The 17119-nt window shown below is 49.7% G+C and overlaps 8 protein-coding genes across 8 annotated transcripts; 5 read left to right on the top strand and 3 right to left on the bottom strand.

Annotated features, from left to right (window-relative positions):
- Positions 1–40: 40 nt before the first annotated feature.
- POJ06DRAFT_198420 (transcription factor Opi1) lies at positions 41–1749 on the top strand (the record flags this gene model as incomplete). The annotated part of the gene is made up of 2 exons (XM_056185110.1): positions 41–119; positions 638–1749. The coding sequence occupies 2 exons, from the start codon at positions 41–43 to the stop codon at positions 1747–1749; spliced, it is 1191 nt and encodes a 396-aa protein (XP_056043219.1).
- Positions 1750–2005: 256 nt separating this feature from the next.
- POJ06DRAFT_281905 (tRNA synthetases class I (C) catalytic domain-containing protein) lies at positions 2006–4231 on the bottom strand (the record flags this gene model as incomplete). Its single annotated transcript, XM_056189982.1, has 3 exons — positions 2006–4009; positions 4059–4155; positions 4218–4231. 3 exons carry the CDS (start codon positions 4229–4231, stop codon positions 2006–2008), a joined length of 2115 nt encoding a protein of 704 aa, XP_056043218.1.
- A 1342-nt stretch (positions 4232–5573) lies between these two features.
- Positions 5574–7504, top strand: POJ06DRAFT_210939 (nucleotide-diphospho-sugar transferase). Its single transcript, XM_056185437.1, has 2 exons — positions 5574–6053; positions 6105–7504. The coding sequence occupies exons 1-2, from the start codon at positions 5938–5940 to the stop codon at positions 7327–7329; spliced, it is 1341 nt and encodes a 446-aa protein (XP_056043217.1). The 5' UTR covers positions 5574–5937; the 3' UTR covers positions 7330–7504.
- A 728-nt stretch (positions 7505–8232) lies between these two features.
- On the bottom strand, positions 8233–9946 carry POJ06DRAFT_238527 (uncharacterized protein; the record flags this gene model as incomplete). The annotated part of the gene is made up of 3 exons (XM_056185997.1): positions 8233–9557; positions 9613–9666; positions 9880–9946. The coding sequence occupies 3 exons, from the start codon at positions 9944–9946 to the stop codon at positions 8233–8235; spliced, it is 1446 nt and encodes a 481-aa protein (XP_056043216.1).
- A 578-nt stretch (positions 9947–10524) lies between these two features.
- POJ06DRAFT_254445 (uncharacterized protein) lies at positions 10525–11094 on the top strand. Its single transcript, XM_056187776.1, has one exon. It carries the CDS (start codon positions 10649–10651, stop codon positions 10841–10843), a length of 195 nt encoding a protein of 64 aa, XP_056043215.1. The 5' UTR covers positions 10525–10648; the 3' UTR covers positions 10844–11094.
- A 671-nt stretch (positions 11095–11765) lies between these two features.
- On the top strand, positions 11766–13442 carry POJ06DRAFT_116397 (TLC domain-containing protein). Its single transcript, XM_056184166.1, has 2 exons — positions 11766–12170; positions 12226–13442. Exons 1-2 carry the CDS (start codon positions 11957–11959, stop codon positions 13359–13361), a joined length of 1350 nt encoding a protein of 449 aa, XP_056043214.1. The 5' UTR covers positions 11766–11956; the 3' UTR covers positions 13362–13442.
- On the top strand, positions 13443–13841 carry POJ06DRAFT_116392 (uncharacterized protein). Its single transcript, XM_056184165.1, has one exon. The coding sequence runs from the start codon at positions 13524–13526 to the stop codon at positions 13737–13739; it is 216 nt and encodes a 71-aa protein (XP_056043213.1). The 5' UTR covers positions 13443–13523; the 3' UTR covers positions 13740–13841.
- Positions 13842–17098, bottom strand: POJ06DRAFT_116391 (Pep3/Vps18/deep orange family-domain-containing protein). Its single transcript, XM_056184164.1, has 3 exons — positions 16062–17098; positions 15510–16011; positions 13842–15452 (listed from the first exon to the last, which is right to left on the bottom strand). The coding sequence occupies exons 1-3, from the start codon at positions 16997–16999 to the stop codon at positions 13944–13946; spliced, it is 2949 nt and encodes a 982-aa protein (XP_056043212.1). The 5' UTR covers positions 17000–17098; the 3' UTR covers positions 13842–13943.
- Positions 17099–17119: the final 21 nt, after the last annotated feature.

Raw genomic sequence — 17119 nt, 5'->3', positions numbered from 1 at the left:
TACAACCGCATACACGTCTTCCGCTGACGATGATGAGACAATGTCCTTCACATCCGGTCTGTCCATCGACGACCCCGACGTGCGTCTCGCCGCAGAAGCTCTCGAGGATCTTCGCTGTGGTATGTATCCCTGTCGTCACTCCAACCTCACTACCCCAGTCTTTACACGAGCCGCCGGTCGATCGATAAGAGGACAAACAGAAGATTTTCGTGTCGTGGTCGGTACAGCTGTTGCACATACCAGCTTTCGTGGCTGCAAATAATTGAGGTTTGCCTTTTTTGGCAATGTATGCGGGCTTTCACGTGCAACTCTGGGACCAATGACGTCTATGCCCACAGAAGGGCCGATTGGCACCTGCCATTTTGTCATAGATTTATTTCTAATTGCAAAGTGGGCATATGTTGTATGGCAATGGATGCGATGTCGCACTGCTCGGTCAGCACAACCGGGGTTTCGCGCGTGCTTACTTTCACATGGACCCTGTGTCACGCTGCTGTTGTTGCTTCACCGCCGCCGGCCGACACTCCCAGTCCATATCTACTACCTTCACGTGGCTTCTGTTTTGTCCTTCGTATCGACGGCTTGTGTGGTTGTAGTGCATATCGCGGCAAACCGCATCTGCTAACGCGTTCATTAGAATACACAACCGACAAGCAATCAACTCCCGATCACGCACCACAACTGTCTTCTGAAGTCGAACAACGCTCCCAGCCACAAAGCGAGCTATTCAACCGCATGTCGAACTACACTCTTGTTTCCTCCGCTGTCAAGGCCTACGAGTCTGGAAAATCCTATTCGCGCGGGTTTAAATATGGTGCTGAGATGGTCGAGTCCGTCGCGCGACCTGTCGTGAGGAGGTTCGAGCCCCTCGAGGGATTCGCCCTACGGCAACTTGATCGGCTCGAACGGAAGTCTACCTCCTCGGATGTCGAGAAACAGGCGCCTTTGTCGCCACGGACCCATGTCGATATGACGCAGTCCCCGTCGTCGTCCCGGTGGCACACTGTTATCACCAACGCGTCCGGACTGACCGTCGCCATGTCTGAGGAGTCGCTCAAGAGCTTGCGTTATTGTCTGCAGTGGCTCAAATACGCGAATTCCCATCTCACGAAAGCAGTCGACACGCTCCAAGCGCTCCTCGAGGAGCAGCACCAGCGTTCCCAGCAAACGCTTCCTCTCACCCAGCCAGCCGACTCGTCATCTGGAGCGCCAACAGCACAACAACAGCAGCAAGGACGATCACAATTGCTTGCCAGGGTAGCAGAGACCAAGGCAGATATTGTGGCAACAATCAAAAAGGTCGTTGGCGTCGTGTCGACGTACGCGGGAGCGGCACTGCCCGAGCCCGCACGATCGCATGTTCGTGGGTACCTCCTCATTCTGCCGTCACGCTGGGCACAGGCGTCGTCGGCACTGCCAGACAGTCGGAGGGCATCGAACACGTCAGACTGCCACAACGAGTCTTCCGATCGAGAGCACGCCAACCGCGTCATTGTCCTTGCTTCTGAGGCAGTGCAAATGCTCGGCGGCGTCATGCACGTTGTCGGTGACACTCTCGATCGAGCTGAAGGCTGGTGCGATCGAATGGGCCGACGTCAGCCCGGTGGATCAGAAACCATGGAAGACGTCAAGATGGAGGACGACGAGATGGCCGGCGAGGGTTCGTCCACCAAGCCTACCGCTGAAGTCGAAGTTATGGATGAGCGTCAGGAGTTTGACCAAGATCAGGATGTCGTCATGAGCGGATAAGCACTGAAGTTATGGTTTAACGGTTGTGTATTTAAAATGGATATTTGCTATATTGTTTTTGTCGTTTGTGGTTTTCAAGTTTCGTATGGCCTTTGGGAATTTGTGTTCTTGTTCTTGTACAGGCGCGAAAGCAAGGTGGTTCTCTTGTTATTTGCATGTTATGAGCTTTGTTTATGACTTGAAATGTGGCACTACAAGTTATGTATTAAATGGAAGCAATTTATTTGCCACCAATCCTCTAATGCACGGTCTAAAATTACAACTCCTGCCCGGTTTGTTCCTTCCACTTTAGATACTCCGCATGCAGCTTTTTCTGCCCATCATACTCCTTTTGTAATTTCTTCCTCCGACTCTTTGCCAGTTCGGCGCCATCCTTGTCATGTGTCGGCACTCCATTGTCATCCCACGCACTAAACTCGTCCGGGTTGTCAAACATCTTTGTCGGGTCCAGCGTGCCCTTGGCGAGACGGTCGCGCAACTTGCGCTCTTCTTCCTCCTTTGACTTTTGCTTCCGTTCAAGCTTCGCGCTCTCTTTGGCTTGCTTTTCGGCCTTTTGAGCCAGCAACTCGGCCTTGTCGACAAATTTGATTAGCGCGCCTTGTGACCCTTCCCGGTCGTCCAGCGACACGCCCAACTCAAACAGGTCTTCGTCACGAACACGGTCGCTCGCTTGCAATATCTCCGAATAGGGCACCTTGGCGATTGCTTTGCGCCTAATTTCATCACGGTAGGAGGACAGCGCCTTCAGGTACGGCATCGCGATGTCATGCACCGACGACGACCCATCCGTCACGCTCTCGGTCGATCCCGACGACCACCCGATCGAGTCTTCCCGCCCGTCGAAACCAAAGACCGACAGAATCTGGGTTATCCACCGCGCGACCTCTGCCAGCGCCGGGATACTGGCTTCTGCCTTCGTCGCCGAGATGTACACGTTTGCTTTGGCCACGAGCGAACTTAAGACCAGTAACGCCTGCGGCGTGGACAAGTTGTCGCACAAGGCGGCATGCACATCTGTTTGCGCACTCTCGAGGTCGTCGAAAAGCTGTCGTTCGGGCGGACCGAACCGCTGCGGCACATGCCTGCCTTTCTTGACCTCGGCCGCTTCATCCGAAATCAACGCCCGCACGACCGCAAAGAAATTGTTCAGTGTGGTCTCGAACGTTTTGACTTCTTTGATCAACCCTTCCTTGAAATCCAACGAGTTATTCCACTGCGTCAGCGCGAACGCGAGACGCAGCTGTCGGACCGAGTACTTGTTGAGCGCGTCGCGAATCGTGATGAAGTTCTTCAAGCTCTTGCTCATTTTCAAGCCTTCGATGTGTAAATGGCCCGGGTGGAGGAAGTAATTGACCCATTGGTTGCACTCATGGTACGCTTCAGCCTGTGCCAGTTCATTGTCGTGGTGCGGGAACGCGAGATCGATGCCACCGCTGTGAATGTCCATTTGGCTGCCAATCGTCTCGCTAGCCATGACGGAGCATTCGATGTGCCATCCCGGCCTGCCTTGACCCCACGGCGACGCCCACTCAGGTTCACCAGGCTTGCTTGCTTTCCACAGCGCGAAATCGAACGGCGACTTCTTTCCGTCAGCTGTGGTCTTGACGGACAAACTTCCCTCGCCCTCATCAATCAAATCCTTCTTGCCACGACTCCAGGGCTGTAATTTCGCATACACATGCTTTCCACCGCTCTCAAACGCAGCCGTGTCAAAATAAACGCTACCCTGCGCTTCATAAGCGTATCCATTCTCCATCATCTTGGCTACGTATGCCACAATCTGCGGCACGTACTCTGACACTCGCGTGACCACTGTCGGCGGCAGCACATTCAGGGCCCGCATATCCTCGTTGAACTGTTCCTCCCAATACGCCGGCAAGTCTCTGAATATCGCCGGGTCGCGGACACTTGCGCCTTCCTCTTTATCCAGTAACAAAATCAACACGTCTTTGGCGGCCTCGAGCGCTTCCTTCGAGGACGTCTCCGGATTCGCGACGCTAGACGAGATAGCACCGTGTGCGGATTTCAAAGCAGAGAAATGCATGCTGAATTTCGGGTTTTCTTTTGCTTCAGTCAGAACATCAACCTTTGACGCCCACTCTGCAAAGGCCGCCGGTGAAGATGCGGGCGCGGCCGGGAGGTTAGTTTCCGCGTACAGTTTCCAAGACGCTGTGATGTTGTCGAGGACGGCTTGTGTAAGTGTCGGATTCTGCTCGACGTAGCGGCCGTACAGGTAATTTTGCCTCGCTCGTATAATGATCTAGAGCCGTTAGTGCAATCACAAACAAGTTGTAAATTGACGCGTTTACCTTGTCATCGATATCGGTCACGTTCTGAACAAAAAATACGTTAAATCCAAAATAATCTCGCAAGATTCGTCGCGATATATCAGTAGACACGTAGTTTCTACGTGAATCATCAGCACAACCTCAACCCCCAAGCTCGTCGTCTTAAAATATTGCACGCACCTGGCATGTCCCATATGCCCAGCATCATAAACCGTCGGTCCGCAGCAGTACCACGTCACTTTCCGTTCGCTAATCGGTATAAAGGGAGTCTTGCATGGTCAGCACCACTACATACCGACCGGTATTTCCACACAGACTCACCTTGGTCCTAGTAAGCGTGTTGAACAACTTCAATTCAGACGGCTTGCCCTCTGGCACATGCCACGCGGGCTGCTTGACTTTACTATCCGCATCTGCAGACATTGTAAAAAAATTCGCCGAAAGTTCCCTGACCGTGCGAATGCGTGGTAAAATTCTAGATGATCTCGGCCTCCGACTTGAGCAGAAATAGCTGACACTCCGTTCAAAATTCGGTACCGCTCTCGCGTTCGAGGCTCCAATACTCCCACCTGGAAACAATTGCACTGGGATCAAGTTCGGCCGACCGCAGAGTAATAACATACACCGAAATCAAGATGCCCGATCTTGCGCTGGCTAGTTTACCGGACTATGCGCACGCCACTCAATTCGTTAGCGGGGCCTCCAGAGGAAGTATTGAACAGATCAGCCAAATTAGTACAGCTGAAACGGACGAGTTGTCGGGTTTGTATGCCGTTAGCTAATCTTTCGAATCTACAAAAAAAAAAGTTCACGCGAGACGAGTCATCGAACGGAACTGTACGTCTGCATCATTTACACACGTCACGTGACTTCACGCTAAATTACTCGTTTTTTCAGACTGTGTTTCTATGGTAATTTATTGGACAGAGTAGTTCCCAATGATGTCGACCGTTATTATTTGAATGTGCGTTATCTAACAGAATCTGTATTTTGTCGTCGAGAATGTTCCGCGAACTCAAATATTAGCAACGAATCAAATGGCCATGGACATGGAGAACAAATTCCATTGCACACTCCTTTGACCTGACTCCTTTGACCTGCATACGTCAAGATAAATCTCAGGGCGTCAAAGTATTGTCGAGATGCTTTAGCGTTTCTTGCTTGGACTGTCATATATCCTCGAGGGCATTCGACAGCCATGTTATCTGTATTTGCTATTACTATCAACATTTATTGATCGTATATAGCTATATATGCACCATAGTCACTAGTGTCTCCAAGGATATTCGTGTTTAGGGCGAAACAGAACAAGCCGCCCATCTGCGCGATATTTTGTGAAAAATTCCATCCTTATATATATATGTCCACCTCGAGTAGGCATGTCACGCGTAATTTTGCGTTCGCTTGCACGTGCGCCGAGGGCTCGACTGCTCCGGCTCGTCGCGACAAATATGACTTTTCGAAACCCAACATTCCGTACAACCACGCTTTCCTCGACGCGCACTCCGCTTATCGCACGCCCAGTTGGTCACGTGCACGCCTGTTCTGGCGGGTCTATTCCAAAGTTTACAAGCGGCATTCAAATGCTGCCTGCAAGACCACCTCACCTGGCCCGTCCCGGAACAATTTTATCCGGTGTCGTTTTCATTTTTTGTCACTATTCTTTTGCCGATTCGATTGTTAAAGCAAAGGTTTGCCAGTCGGTCGGCTTGTTATATACCGCGACCACGCAGAACATAGCCGTCAATGATCCGCTCGTTTGGTCTCTGCGGACTGTGACTTGAAATAGGCACTGAACAGACCCCAGCTCGGCGCATATAGATGGAGCCGCTAATATAGACGAAATTACTTCTGATTGTATTCTCCTTCGCGTCAGTTTAAGTGTCGCGGATAGAATAACATGAGTGCCGGAATGGTACACTCTTTCGCGACCGCAGCCGTTCAGGTCATGGCGGTCGTTCTTGCGTTCTGGTACTGCATTGTTTGGTTTGTATGCTCGATAGGCTACTACCAACTGTATGGCTCCGTGCCCGACCCTGGTCTTCTTCGATGCTGACACAGTCACAGACGGACCAAATTTACACGATTCTACATCTCGAAATCGAGCCGTCGCGGATTGGGCGGCGCACCGGGGGTCTCCATCCTCCGTCCGCTCAAAGGCATTGACCCCGAATTCGAAGCATGCATCTCTTCAGCTTTCGAGCAAGACTACCCGAAATTTGAAGTTCTCCTCTGCGTCGACAGCCCAACTGACCCTGCCATCCCGGTTGTCCGGAAGATCATGGCGCAGTACCCACATATTCCGTCCCAGCTGTTTATCGGCGCCGAGAATTTCGGGGTGAATCCTAAAGTGAACAACCTGATCCGCGCATACGATGTCGCGCAGCACGACATTCTCTGGATCCTCGACTCGAACTGCTGGGTCACGCCAGGCGCGCTCGGTCGCGCAGTTGACACCTTCGAAGCCAACCCGAGTATCCAACTCGTGCACCACCTGCCCCTTGTCGTAGATATCTCGGGCCACTGGGGATCTCGCCTGGACGAAATGTTCCTTGCCACCGCGCACGCAAAGTTCTACATCGCAATCAACACGGTCGCCGTCGCGCCGTGTGTAATGGGCAAGTCCAACTTGTTCCGCCGGTCGCAGCTCAACAAAGTCGTTCCCCTTGGTATCAAATCGTTCGCCAAATTCATCGCCGAGGATCAGCAGATTGGCGACGGACTATGGCAGGCAGGCGGACGTCATGCGATGAACTGCGATGCCGTGATACAGCCGGTCGGGAATACCGGGCTCGCGGACTACTTTTTCCGCCGCATGCGCTGGCTGCGCGTGCGCAAGTACATCGTCTTGGCCGCGACGCTCGTCGAGCCAATGACGGAGTGCTTTCTCTGCGGGGCTATGGGTGCTACAGCGTTCAGTATACTCGCCGGTGCACAATGGACCGTGTTCTTCTCCCTTCACGTGGTGTTGTGGGCGCTTGGTGATTTCTGGATATACTCAAATCTACATCGCCACGGCAACGTCGACCCCCCAGCCACGTCTCTCCCGGGAACCAGGAAATCGTCACCGACACCATACTTCGCACTCCCGAAACAAATATCCGGACCGAACGACTCTGCTAGATGGATAGTATCCTGGCTGGCACGCGAGGCCATGGCCCTGCCCATCTGGATCAATGCCATGGCAGGCACCGAAATCCAATGGCGGAATCGCCTTTTTTACATCAAGCCAGACGCCACTGCCGTCGAGATCAAGCAGCCGGGCAAAATTCAGCAAAAGACAATCACATAGCATTTGGTTGGTGTTTGTGTTCTTGTTCTTAGAAAATTAATGGAGGGTTGCATGTGCATGCCTTTTTTTTTGTTTTTTTTTTTGGGGCGCCGCGCTTGTCGGTTGTAGCATTGCATCACAAAACTAAATAAACCCGCAGCGCACGTATCTGACGGTTTGCATATTAGAAAATACGACGTAGACGATATAACAAAGTAAATTTTTTTCAATCCCATGATGGATCACTACGACATACAACGCTACTACATACAAACTAGTATTCAAAGTACAAAATAATGGTTTAAAATATCTCACAGGAGAACTTCAACGTACCGAAAAGAAATGCATTTTAAAATATGCCGTACCTTTTCATACACCATTAAACAGAAGTAATAATATATAAAATAAAAACGTAAATCAAACTCCGATTATTTAAACCCAACCTTTATGTATACATGTACGAAACACCACACAAAAAAGACCATGGGCAACGTGAAAAAAATTTCACACACACACTTATATCGACAAAAGCAAATTGCCAGTCTTCTGTTGCACTTCGGGTGAAGAACAAAAGAAATCCAACAGCAAAGCGCTCGTACAAAAATTAACAGATATCGCAAAATCACCCTAACGGAAATGACACAAACACTGAACGATTCCGCCCCGGCACACCCTTGTAAACCCAATTCCGTAACTAAAGAAACAATATAATATAGTGTAACTATAGCAAATTATTAACAAAAAAGAGATTTAGACCCGACCAACATATAAAAACCGGTAAATAAAAAGCGCGTAAATCAAACCAAATCATAAACCCTCAACGCAAATTTTAAAACACCGTCTTTTTGCCCAAATATCACACCATACGCACGCGTAAACACACTGGAAACGGAATAACCCTGGACAATTTTATAACGCTTTTTATTAACCCCAAACAGATGCAGCCATACCCAATCCCTTATTACCCCAAACTTTTGAAGACCATGCCATAGCGTTCGTAGACGAAGAAGTGGGTGTGGAAGAAGCAGAGGAAGTAGTGTTGTTGTTGTTCGAAGACGGGTTGCCACCAGTGATCGAGGACAGAGATGGCTCACCCGCAACAGAAGGGTTTGACCCCGCCGAAGGTGTTCGCTCAGGCAAGTGGTGGCTGAAAGGGTCAGACTCCGAGCCAAGACCAAACTGCGAGGCGTTCGGCCGAGTGCCAATAGCACCGGCGCTAACAGGAGTGTTGGAAAGGCCACTGGCCAAACCGGTGTTGAGACCAATAGGGCGAGTGCCAATTGGAGCAACCGCAGAAGATGTGTTTGCACGCACAAGAGGGACTCGTGGAGGAGAATGTTCCGGAGAGGAGGCGGAAGTGTTAGATTGTTGAGTGGTCGTCGAGTCAAACAGGCTAAAGTTAGCCGAACGAGAAGAAGGGGACGAAGTACCGTTCGAATTGGTGCGAGAACGACCGACAGGGGAAGTCGAACCCGAGGCACGAGATCCAGACTGAATTTGCTGCTGTTGTTGCTGCTGCTTCAGCTGCTGAGCTTGCTGATGAGCCTGCACCTGCTGTTGAGATTGCGGAGCAGACTGCTGGAACGGATCAAATGATAACCGCGGAGACAATCGCTCGGACGAAACAGATGGAGTCCCAGAAGACCTCAAAAAGCTCTGCTCTTCGGCGGCAGAAGCAGGACCAACAGGATCACCATTCAAGCCATACAGTGCACGGTGCTGTCGGCTAATGAGCTCACGACGCTCATCCTCGGACAGAGCCGAAGGGGACATGACACGTTCTTTGCCAAGGCTGGCTGCCGAGAATGCGGGAAGATCCGAGAGCAAGCCAGGAGTAGGTAGTGGCTGGAAGACCTTTCTTGAAGTATCAGGAGACATGCTGCGATTGAACTGCTGCTCCTGGTGATAGTTGCGAAGATCACGTTCACGGGCGGCAGCCAACCGACGCTTCATCTGAACAACCTGCTCAGGGTCAGACGCACGTCCCTGGGCCGGAGCCGTGGGTCCAGCTTGAAATCTCTGCGACGCATAGTAACCGTTCAAGCCTGCCATGGAAGACGGCGAACGCATAATGTCAGGATCCGAAGCCATGGATGCAAAAGGCGGACGGGCTACAGGCTGAGCCATACGGGGGTCGAGCGGGGTAGCAGGAGCATGAGGCAAGCTAGGATTGAGCATGGGCATGCCTTCGCGACGAGCCGGGAAGAACTTGCCAGATTTCATAAGATTATCCAGAGCACGATCGACCTCTGCTTTACTGTTAGCAGCCGAAAAGATGCAAAATCTTGTTTCCTAGAAACTCACCATCGATCTGAGACGTGAAGGCACCGGTTTCCTCGACAGATAGCGGAGTGGCCACTACAAGTTTAAAGTCAGCCAAAGTTCAAAATCCAGTTTGCAAGAGTAAAATGATGCCACATCACAGGTTCTCCAGTTTTCTGGTCGAACCTGCAAAAAAAAAAATTCCCTGGCATTCGCTTTATTAAATGGTTCTATACAGGAACATGAATAGAACCATTTACTGCGGACTGGAGGTCGAAGGCTGCAAACAAGACAAAATGTCGCACTAACCTGAACGAGCATCCCAAGAAGGTGCGGGGGAGACAGCTTGCCACGCGCTAGAGTCGTAATAGGACATGATCAATGGTGTTACTTCGACGAGACGAAAGAATCGGCGAGAGTGAGGCGGTACGAAAAATAAGGCTAACAAAAAAACGACATTAGCGAAACGTTCCTTGACTCTTCTGTACCCTCAGCACCACAGCTCCAGTCTCATTGCAAAGATTTATTTTCTGAATTTGCACCAAGCTTTTCAAGATAATTCCAAGCATATCATCAACCGAAATTTTGCCGAACAAAACAAGAACCGCGGACGCGGAGCGTGACGAGGTGCAAGCCGTAAGACGACGAACTAACAACACGGCGAGGGGACACAATTCGAACACAAACCAAGCAATAGAAACGAGGTGGAGCACAGAGGTAGTCCAGTGAATGTGAATAAGAACGGAAAAAATACATACAAATGGGTGCGGATGCTGAAACGAGGCGGCAGGGAGGGAGGAAAAGCAAACAGGGGTGCAAAAAAGAGAAGAGAAAAGAGGTGGCGGAGAGTCAGCGCCGTGTCGGCTTCTGGCCGACTCTGCCGTGCGTTGTGGTCTTTCGCCCAACACACAAGCCCTGACCCTGCAAGCAACCGAAGAAAAGTTTTCGGCGCAAGTGCCGTGGCAGCCGGACTAATGTGCCGCATCTAAGACGACATTGCTGGCATGCGGCTGAAGCGGGACCAATCAGCGGACACGTATATTTACAGTCACGTGATTTGAGTTAAGCAACAAACATAATGAGACGTTTGTGGTCAATACTATCGCCAGGGATTATATTTATTTGCATATCGTCATTCCACGCGCTATCTTCTGCTCGCGAAGAAACCGTCACATCGCGCAAACCAGCGCGTCGTGTTGCGTGGACTGCGCGTTATGGGTGGCTGCTCTCTGGACTCTGGTCAATGATGATATCATCACTGCGAACCAAATAATCGTTAGAGGGCGATCTTCCGTAATAATAGCACCTGTCGCGCATCGCGGCGTTTGCTCGCGCACCAGCGGCTGATATTAGGGTATAAACATGCGCACTGGATTCGTATGGATATAATGTTGTGCAATTCAGATACGGAGGATGTAGCAGACAATATGCCGACAGCCAGAGCTTCGTAGTCCGTTCTTGGGATCGTTGTCACTTATGCCGCCTGTCTACGAAACTCTTGCTTACTTCCAATGAAGGTTGTCGCGACTGGTGTTCGTCCTATCTGGTCCTGATGGTCGTGCGGCTCGCGGTTGTCCCTGCCCCTCCACGCGTGCTGCCTACGCAAGCCCCGGGCAACTAACTATGTATGAATAATTTTGGGTTATTCCACCACCATGACTTATTTAAATGATACTCGTATCACGCACAGTTAGATGAATAATTGAATATAGTAACTGTAAGCCTTCGCGCTAGCCAGAATCGTTGATCTGGATGTTCTAGCTCATAGCTCTGTCCATTTCTCAAATAGCTCTGCGTACCACATGCCGAGGTCGCGGCTTCGGCCGCCGCGTGCAGCATCAGCTGGCCCACGCTCCGTCTGCGTCGGCCTTTTTTTTGGTGGGCGTGCTACAGCAATAGCGTCAACTCTTGCTATCGCATTGTTCCAAACATTGTCCCCAACATTAACCCAGCTTCAAGTACTCTGGAGAAAAGTACACGCTTCACGTTGCTCCAGGGATTAGTGATTGCACGTCTCCGACCTTGCCTTTTTTGTCAATATTTTCTTTCCTCTGCCTCCTGCCCGGTCGAGAATTCGCGTCTTGTTTTCCGGTGCATGTTCGCTCGTTTTTGTCGTCGGTGGTTCTGGCATCGTCAAACTGTATTGCGGCCCTGTTTACGGCCATTGTCTTTGCCCCCTTTGCTCACTTCTGCTTTTCTCGGTCCACATTTGCACCTAGTTTGCATAATCGCCAACGTGTTTGGGTCTAGCAGAGATACACATTACTTTGCCCGCCAACTGGCTGCGCGTGTTTGACCTTCCTCGCTCGGACTCGCCAGGTTAGCTAGAGTCGACGCTGCATCGAAGTCTGATCCCTTTTCGGATCGGGCCACTAGATTTCTCACCATGGCCGCGGTCACAACTCAGAGTGCCAGCACTCTAAAAAAGTCGGCGATAGCATCTCGGAAGTCGACAGGAATATCATCACTGACACACAGAAAGTCTTCGGCAACGTTGGCATTGGGTAGCACGCGGGTAAGCAGTATGGAAAGTTTCCCCAAAACCCCGTCACCTGCGTCTCCCAATGCTCTAGTACTTTATTTTGTCAAAAATCAAATCAGTGGGTCTTATTCAGATTGATCTTCCGAGTCTGCAGTGCTGACTCTATTCTGTAGCACTACCAATATACCTTGTCGGCGCACTAATACTCGTTCATGTCGTTCTTCCATTTCAACACATTACCTCTAAGTTCCTCTACCTTTCGCACCGCGTAGAGCACTCTGGTCTCTATGTCAAAGGTCCCGACGACGTCTACTTTGTCTTCTTCTGGGTCGTCGCGTTCACATTCATCCGTGCCTTCACAATGGACTACGTCTTCGTCCCATTCGCCCGTTTCTCCGGTATTTCCAGTAGAAAGGGCCTCACCCGGTTTGCCGAGCAAGCATGGTGCTGCGGCTACTATGGCCTGTCCGGGTCGCTGGGAACTTATTTAATGTACAACTCGCCGTACTGGCTCAACACCGACGAACTGTGGCTGGGCTGGCCGCATCGCGAGCTCAAACATATGTTCAAGTGGTACTACCTCGTGCAGCTAGCCTTTTGGCTGCAGCAGATTTACGTCCTCAATATCGAAGAGCGGAGAAAGGACCACCGGCAGATGTTCACGCATCACATCGTCACCTGCGCCTTGTTGATCGCGTCGTATAATTACTGCTTCACGCGAGTCGGAAATGCGGTCCTGTGCCTTATGGATATTGTCGACAGTGTGTTCTCGGCTGCCAAAATGCTGAAATACCTCGGGCACCAAAGGCTGTGTGATATCATGTTCGGCGTGTTCATCTTGACGTGGATAATTGGTCGACACGTACTGTATATGAAACTTGTGTTGTCGGCGATGTACGATTCGCCCAAGTTGATTGGGTACAAGTGTTTCTTTGAGCCGTTAGACGACGTGATTAGTGTCGGTGACGCTATCTCGAATGGTATAAGTAACAAGACACGCATGTGGTTAGGCGAGGAGCAGTGTTTTACCGAGATCGTGCACTTTTCGTTTATATTCCTGCTTTGGGTTCTGCAGGGAATAATGCTGATGTGGTTTTACATGATCATCAAAGTCGCCGTCAGAGTTCTTTCCGGCGGAGGTGCAGATGATAGTCGGAGCGATGGTGAGCAGGACGATGATGACGACTCCACAGAGGTGTTCGAGGACGAAAAGGCCGAGCCAAAAAAAATGGATGACGCCGAAGCTGAAATCGATGATGAAGCTACCCTCGTCGACGCCGCCGCTGATGCCGTCGAATTAAGCAGCTAATACCAATATTAGTGACTCATTTGAATTACATATTCGCGAACTTAAAATAGGATTGTATGAGGCGACAAGAATAGGTTAGAACCATGAAAAATTCCTTTTGCTTCGAGTTATGGAGGGTTATACGGGACGCTGTTACGCATCTAGCTTGCGGGAATTTGTAACATGGAGCTATGGGCTTCAGTCGGTTTAGGTCAAATTTTTTTAATCTATTGGATGGGACTTGTAGTACATACTTTTTATCTCCATTATTTGACACATATTCTGTATTTTCTGACTGACGGACGATTAATCGGTGGGATATGCCATAGCTACTCTTTCACTTTGTCTCTCTCGCATTTTTTTTTGGGAAGGAGAAGAGAGATCATGTGCAATGTGTAGTTGTTTATGTTCATGTCCATGACACTCAGCATTTTCTTGAAAAAGTGAATTGATTAGAAAAGGCATCGGAGACTAAAATCACTTGTTACGCCCAACAACGACTCGAGCAAACAAAATAATACACAAACAAAAATACGAATAAAGAACCCCAGTATACAAGAAATAGCATATATCAGACCATCTACGACAACCTGCACGAAGTTATTATAACTCCCACTCAGCAGCCAACTCCTTATCCTTCTCATCCACAAAATGCTCATCAATACTATTAATCATATGTGGTCCGCACAAAATGCATTCGGCCGCCACCAGCTCGTCCAATTCGTCCGAAATACCACCTCCGCTCTTCTGCGCCTCGAGTTGGAGATGCGTGATCTTCCTCCGCACCCGCTGGTTCGAGATTTCAGCCACCTTGTTGATCAGACAGTCGCCGTGGAAAGAATGCTGACACGGAAACACGTAAAACTGGCGAGATAGCAACGGGTAAGAGCAGATAAAGCATCGTTCGCCAGGTTCTACGATCGCGAACCTAGTCGACAGGCTATTAATATCTGCGCGAATAGTTTCCGAAGTCTTGGCGGATTCGTCCATTTCTTTCCGCAACTGATCAATATTCCGCGAATACTCTTCCAGCGCGGCGCAGATTTCGTCTTTGAAATCGTCAATCACGACAAAATCAGGAAAAAACGGCAGCAAATCCTCGATCTTAAGTAATTCGCAGCGTTTCAGGAATTCTATGGCGGACTTTATGCCGTGTTCTTTGTTGATCACTTTTTGCGCGACACGGAGCCAGAGCTTTTTGCGGAGCGACGCATTGTCACCCGGGCGATCCGCGACTACGCTCGCCAGTTCAACGTTGTCGTGCTGTAATGCCAGATCGACGGCTTCTTCGTATAATCCCATCGATGAGTATATGAAAATGCATGACTGTACCCTCTCATGCTTAATACATAGGCGCAACGCAAAGTCGGTGTCGTAACATCGCTCAATGTCATGGAATTGTAGGTACTCGAGTAGCGGGGTTTCATCCTTCGACTTATCGCTTGCGTAAATCGAGATCAGCGTGTTGTGAACAGCTGCGTCTCTGCTCTTCAAAGTGTTGATTGCATATAGAAGATATCGAATCGCTTGATTCTGGTCGCCAGTTGGCACAGCCAAACTGTACGACAAGATTGCCGGAATAAGTTTCCGAGGTTGCAACTCTGGCATACGCATCCAGGTATCAATCGTCTCTTTGGGACAGTTCACAAGCAGCACGGTAGAATACTTGTAGTAGATATCCGACTCGTCTTGCTTGCGCAGAACGGTCAAAGCCTCACTCCACTTTTCTAGTCGCACCCAGTACGACAAGACGAACGAATAATCATTGACACTGTTCGCATAGAATAGTAATTCTTCCTGTCGACCATGCGACGAAATAATGTCGTACGTCGTCTTGACATCAAGATCATTCTTATGCCGCGTGACAAAATCCTGAAATTCTTCCTTTACCTTCCTTATATCTGCCGACACACCATTGTCAGCTGCACGTTTCTTCCTTGGCTTATCAAAAAGAGCATTGGTCTCGCCGTTCACACCGTTTGGCTTCTCTTTCTCTTCTGGTTCGGTCGTCTTTTCGGATTCTTTTGTCGCCATCGAGTCTTCTAGCGAATTCAATTTTTCCATGAACACCTCCACAATCCAACTTGCCAACATCGTTCGTTGCATCAGTTGCTATATCTCATTAGTCTTCATCAATAGTCAACACAATTACAATTAAACTGCACTTACGCTAGATTTATATCCTCCCAACTTGACAATTAAATACCGGCGCAAGGCATCTGTCTTCTTGTTCTCCATCAACTGAATCGCGACACTCTCAAACGGTTTACTGCTCTTTCCCAAAACATTGGCAGCTTCCAGGTACGACTGTTGCTCCAGTAGAAATTCCCCGTTCGCAACCGCAACTGCGTCTCGCTCTCTAGGCGTCTTGGCCAATCTCTGCGCCTCGTCAAATCGATTCTGAGAAAGGTATATCCGCCAAATATCCCTATCTTCATTTGTCACTGTGATCTCATATATGCTATCTGAGGAGTATGCCCAGTATGTGGAATTTTTGACATCCGAAGTCAAACCAAGAAATTTGTCAGAATATGGTAACCGTTCGTCAAAAACGATTGTGTTGTCGAGAAGATTGACTGCAAGAATTTGGTTGTCACGGAGGATTAGTGCGTGATACTTTGTGAGGGTCATACATGAGATTGGCGAGGAGCTGCTTGGTAGCTTTGATTCCCTTCCAGTCGTTAGTATGCATTGCGTGGGACTCGGGGATCCTTGACTTACGGATATAGCTTCGAGTCCTGGAAAATAATGGTTCCAAGGTCGGCGGTGGTGGGAGCAGTGTAAAGCTTGCCGTAAAATATGCCAGACTCGTTCAGCCATGCAAAAGTCCGGTCGTCCGTAAAAGACTCATCCTCCGGCGAAATCGATAGCAAAGATCGTGCGCTGGGGGAATAATCGACATGCACTGCCGACTCCTCATCGTCGAAAAACTTGGTGAATGTGGGACTGTAATCACCCGGTGCATGCCTGACAATCTTCGACACCCAATGCCATAATCTTCCACCCGTCGTTGCAATCAATCGGCGCATGTCTGGCTTCCCTGGGAGTAACTCGACGTACAGCCCGTCGACTGCAACTCCCCCAGGTGTCCGCCAAACTAATTTGGAGAACCGCTCCTCACGTTTAAAAAATTCCTCCGACGGCTCAATGTATGTCTCAATAACTTTGCCATCCGCTGTTCCAATAAGGATCTCCTTGGTGGACGAACTTGGCTCCGTTGGGTTCCACGCGACAGATGTAATGACATTTCCTTTCATCCTGGACAGCTGCTTCGCCCGATTGGCCCGCAGATTCAAATAAAAGTTCTCCGCAGTTGTAGTTGTAACCAGTAGATGTGAGCCGGTGGGATCCAGAAATATATCCTTAACATTGCCGGTTCCGGGAGCCTTCAACTTGGGCAATTCGGTGTCCTCAATATCTTGCGGATTGTTCAAATCAATACGTAAAATCCTTCCTGACGCGACAGCAAGATATAAGATATTGTTCGAGACAGCCATTGCGGCTAACGATGAAATCTGGAACTGCAATTGCACCCGCTCAATAGAGAAGATAGGCACATCCTCGTCGTCTTCTATATCTGCCAGCGCTGCAGTCGGAGGCTGCACAGGTGCAGGAGTGCTATTCCCGCTGGCTGATGGCGAGTATACCGGAAAATCCATGGATACTTAATATATGCACAGTATGTGCACTATACGAAGTCAACAGAGTGTCGTTGGCGGTATAAATGAATTCGACTTCGGCTCCGTCGCGGTTGATTGTGAGCCAAAGTGCAATTCGAG

Source organism: Lipomyces tetrasporus (genome assembly GCF_029532465.1).
Source record: "Lipomyces tetrasporus strain NRRL Y-64009 chromosome Unknown POJ06scaffold_6, whole genome shotgun sequence".
In the NCBI taxonomy this organism is placed as follows: Eukaryota; Fungi; Ascomycota; class Lipomycetes; order Lipomycetales; family Lipomycetaceae; genus Lipomyces; species Lipomyces tetrasporus.
The sequence above is the reverse complement of the archived record's forward strand: the minus strand, read 5'-3'. Positions and strand labels throughout refer to the sequence as shown.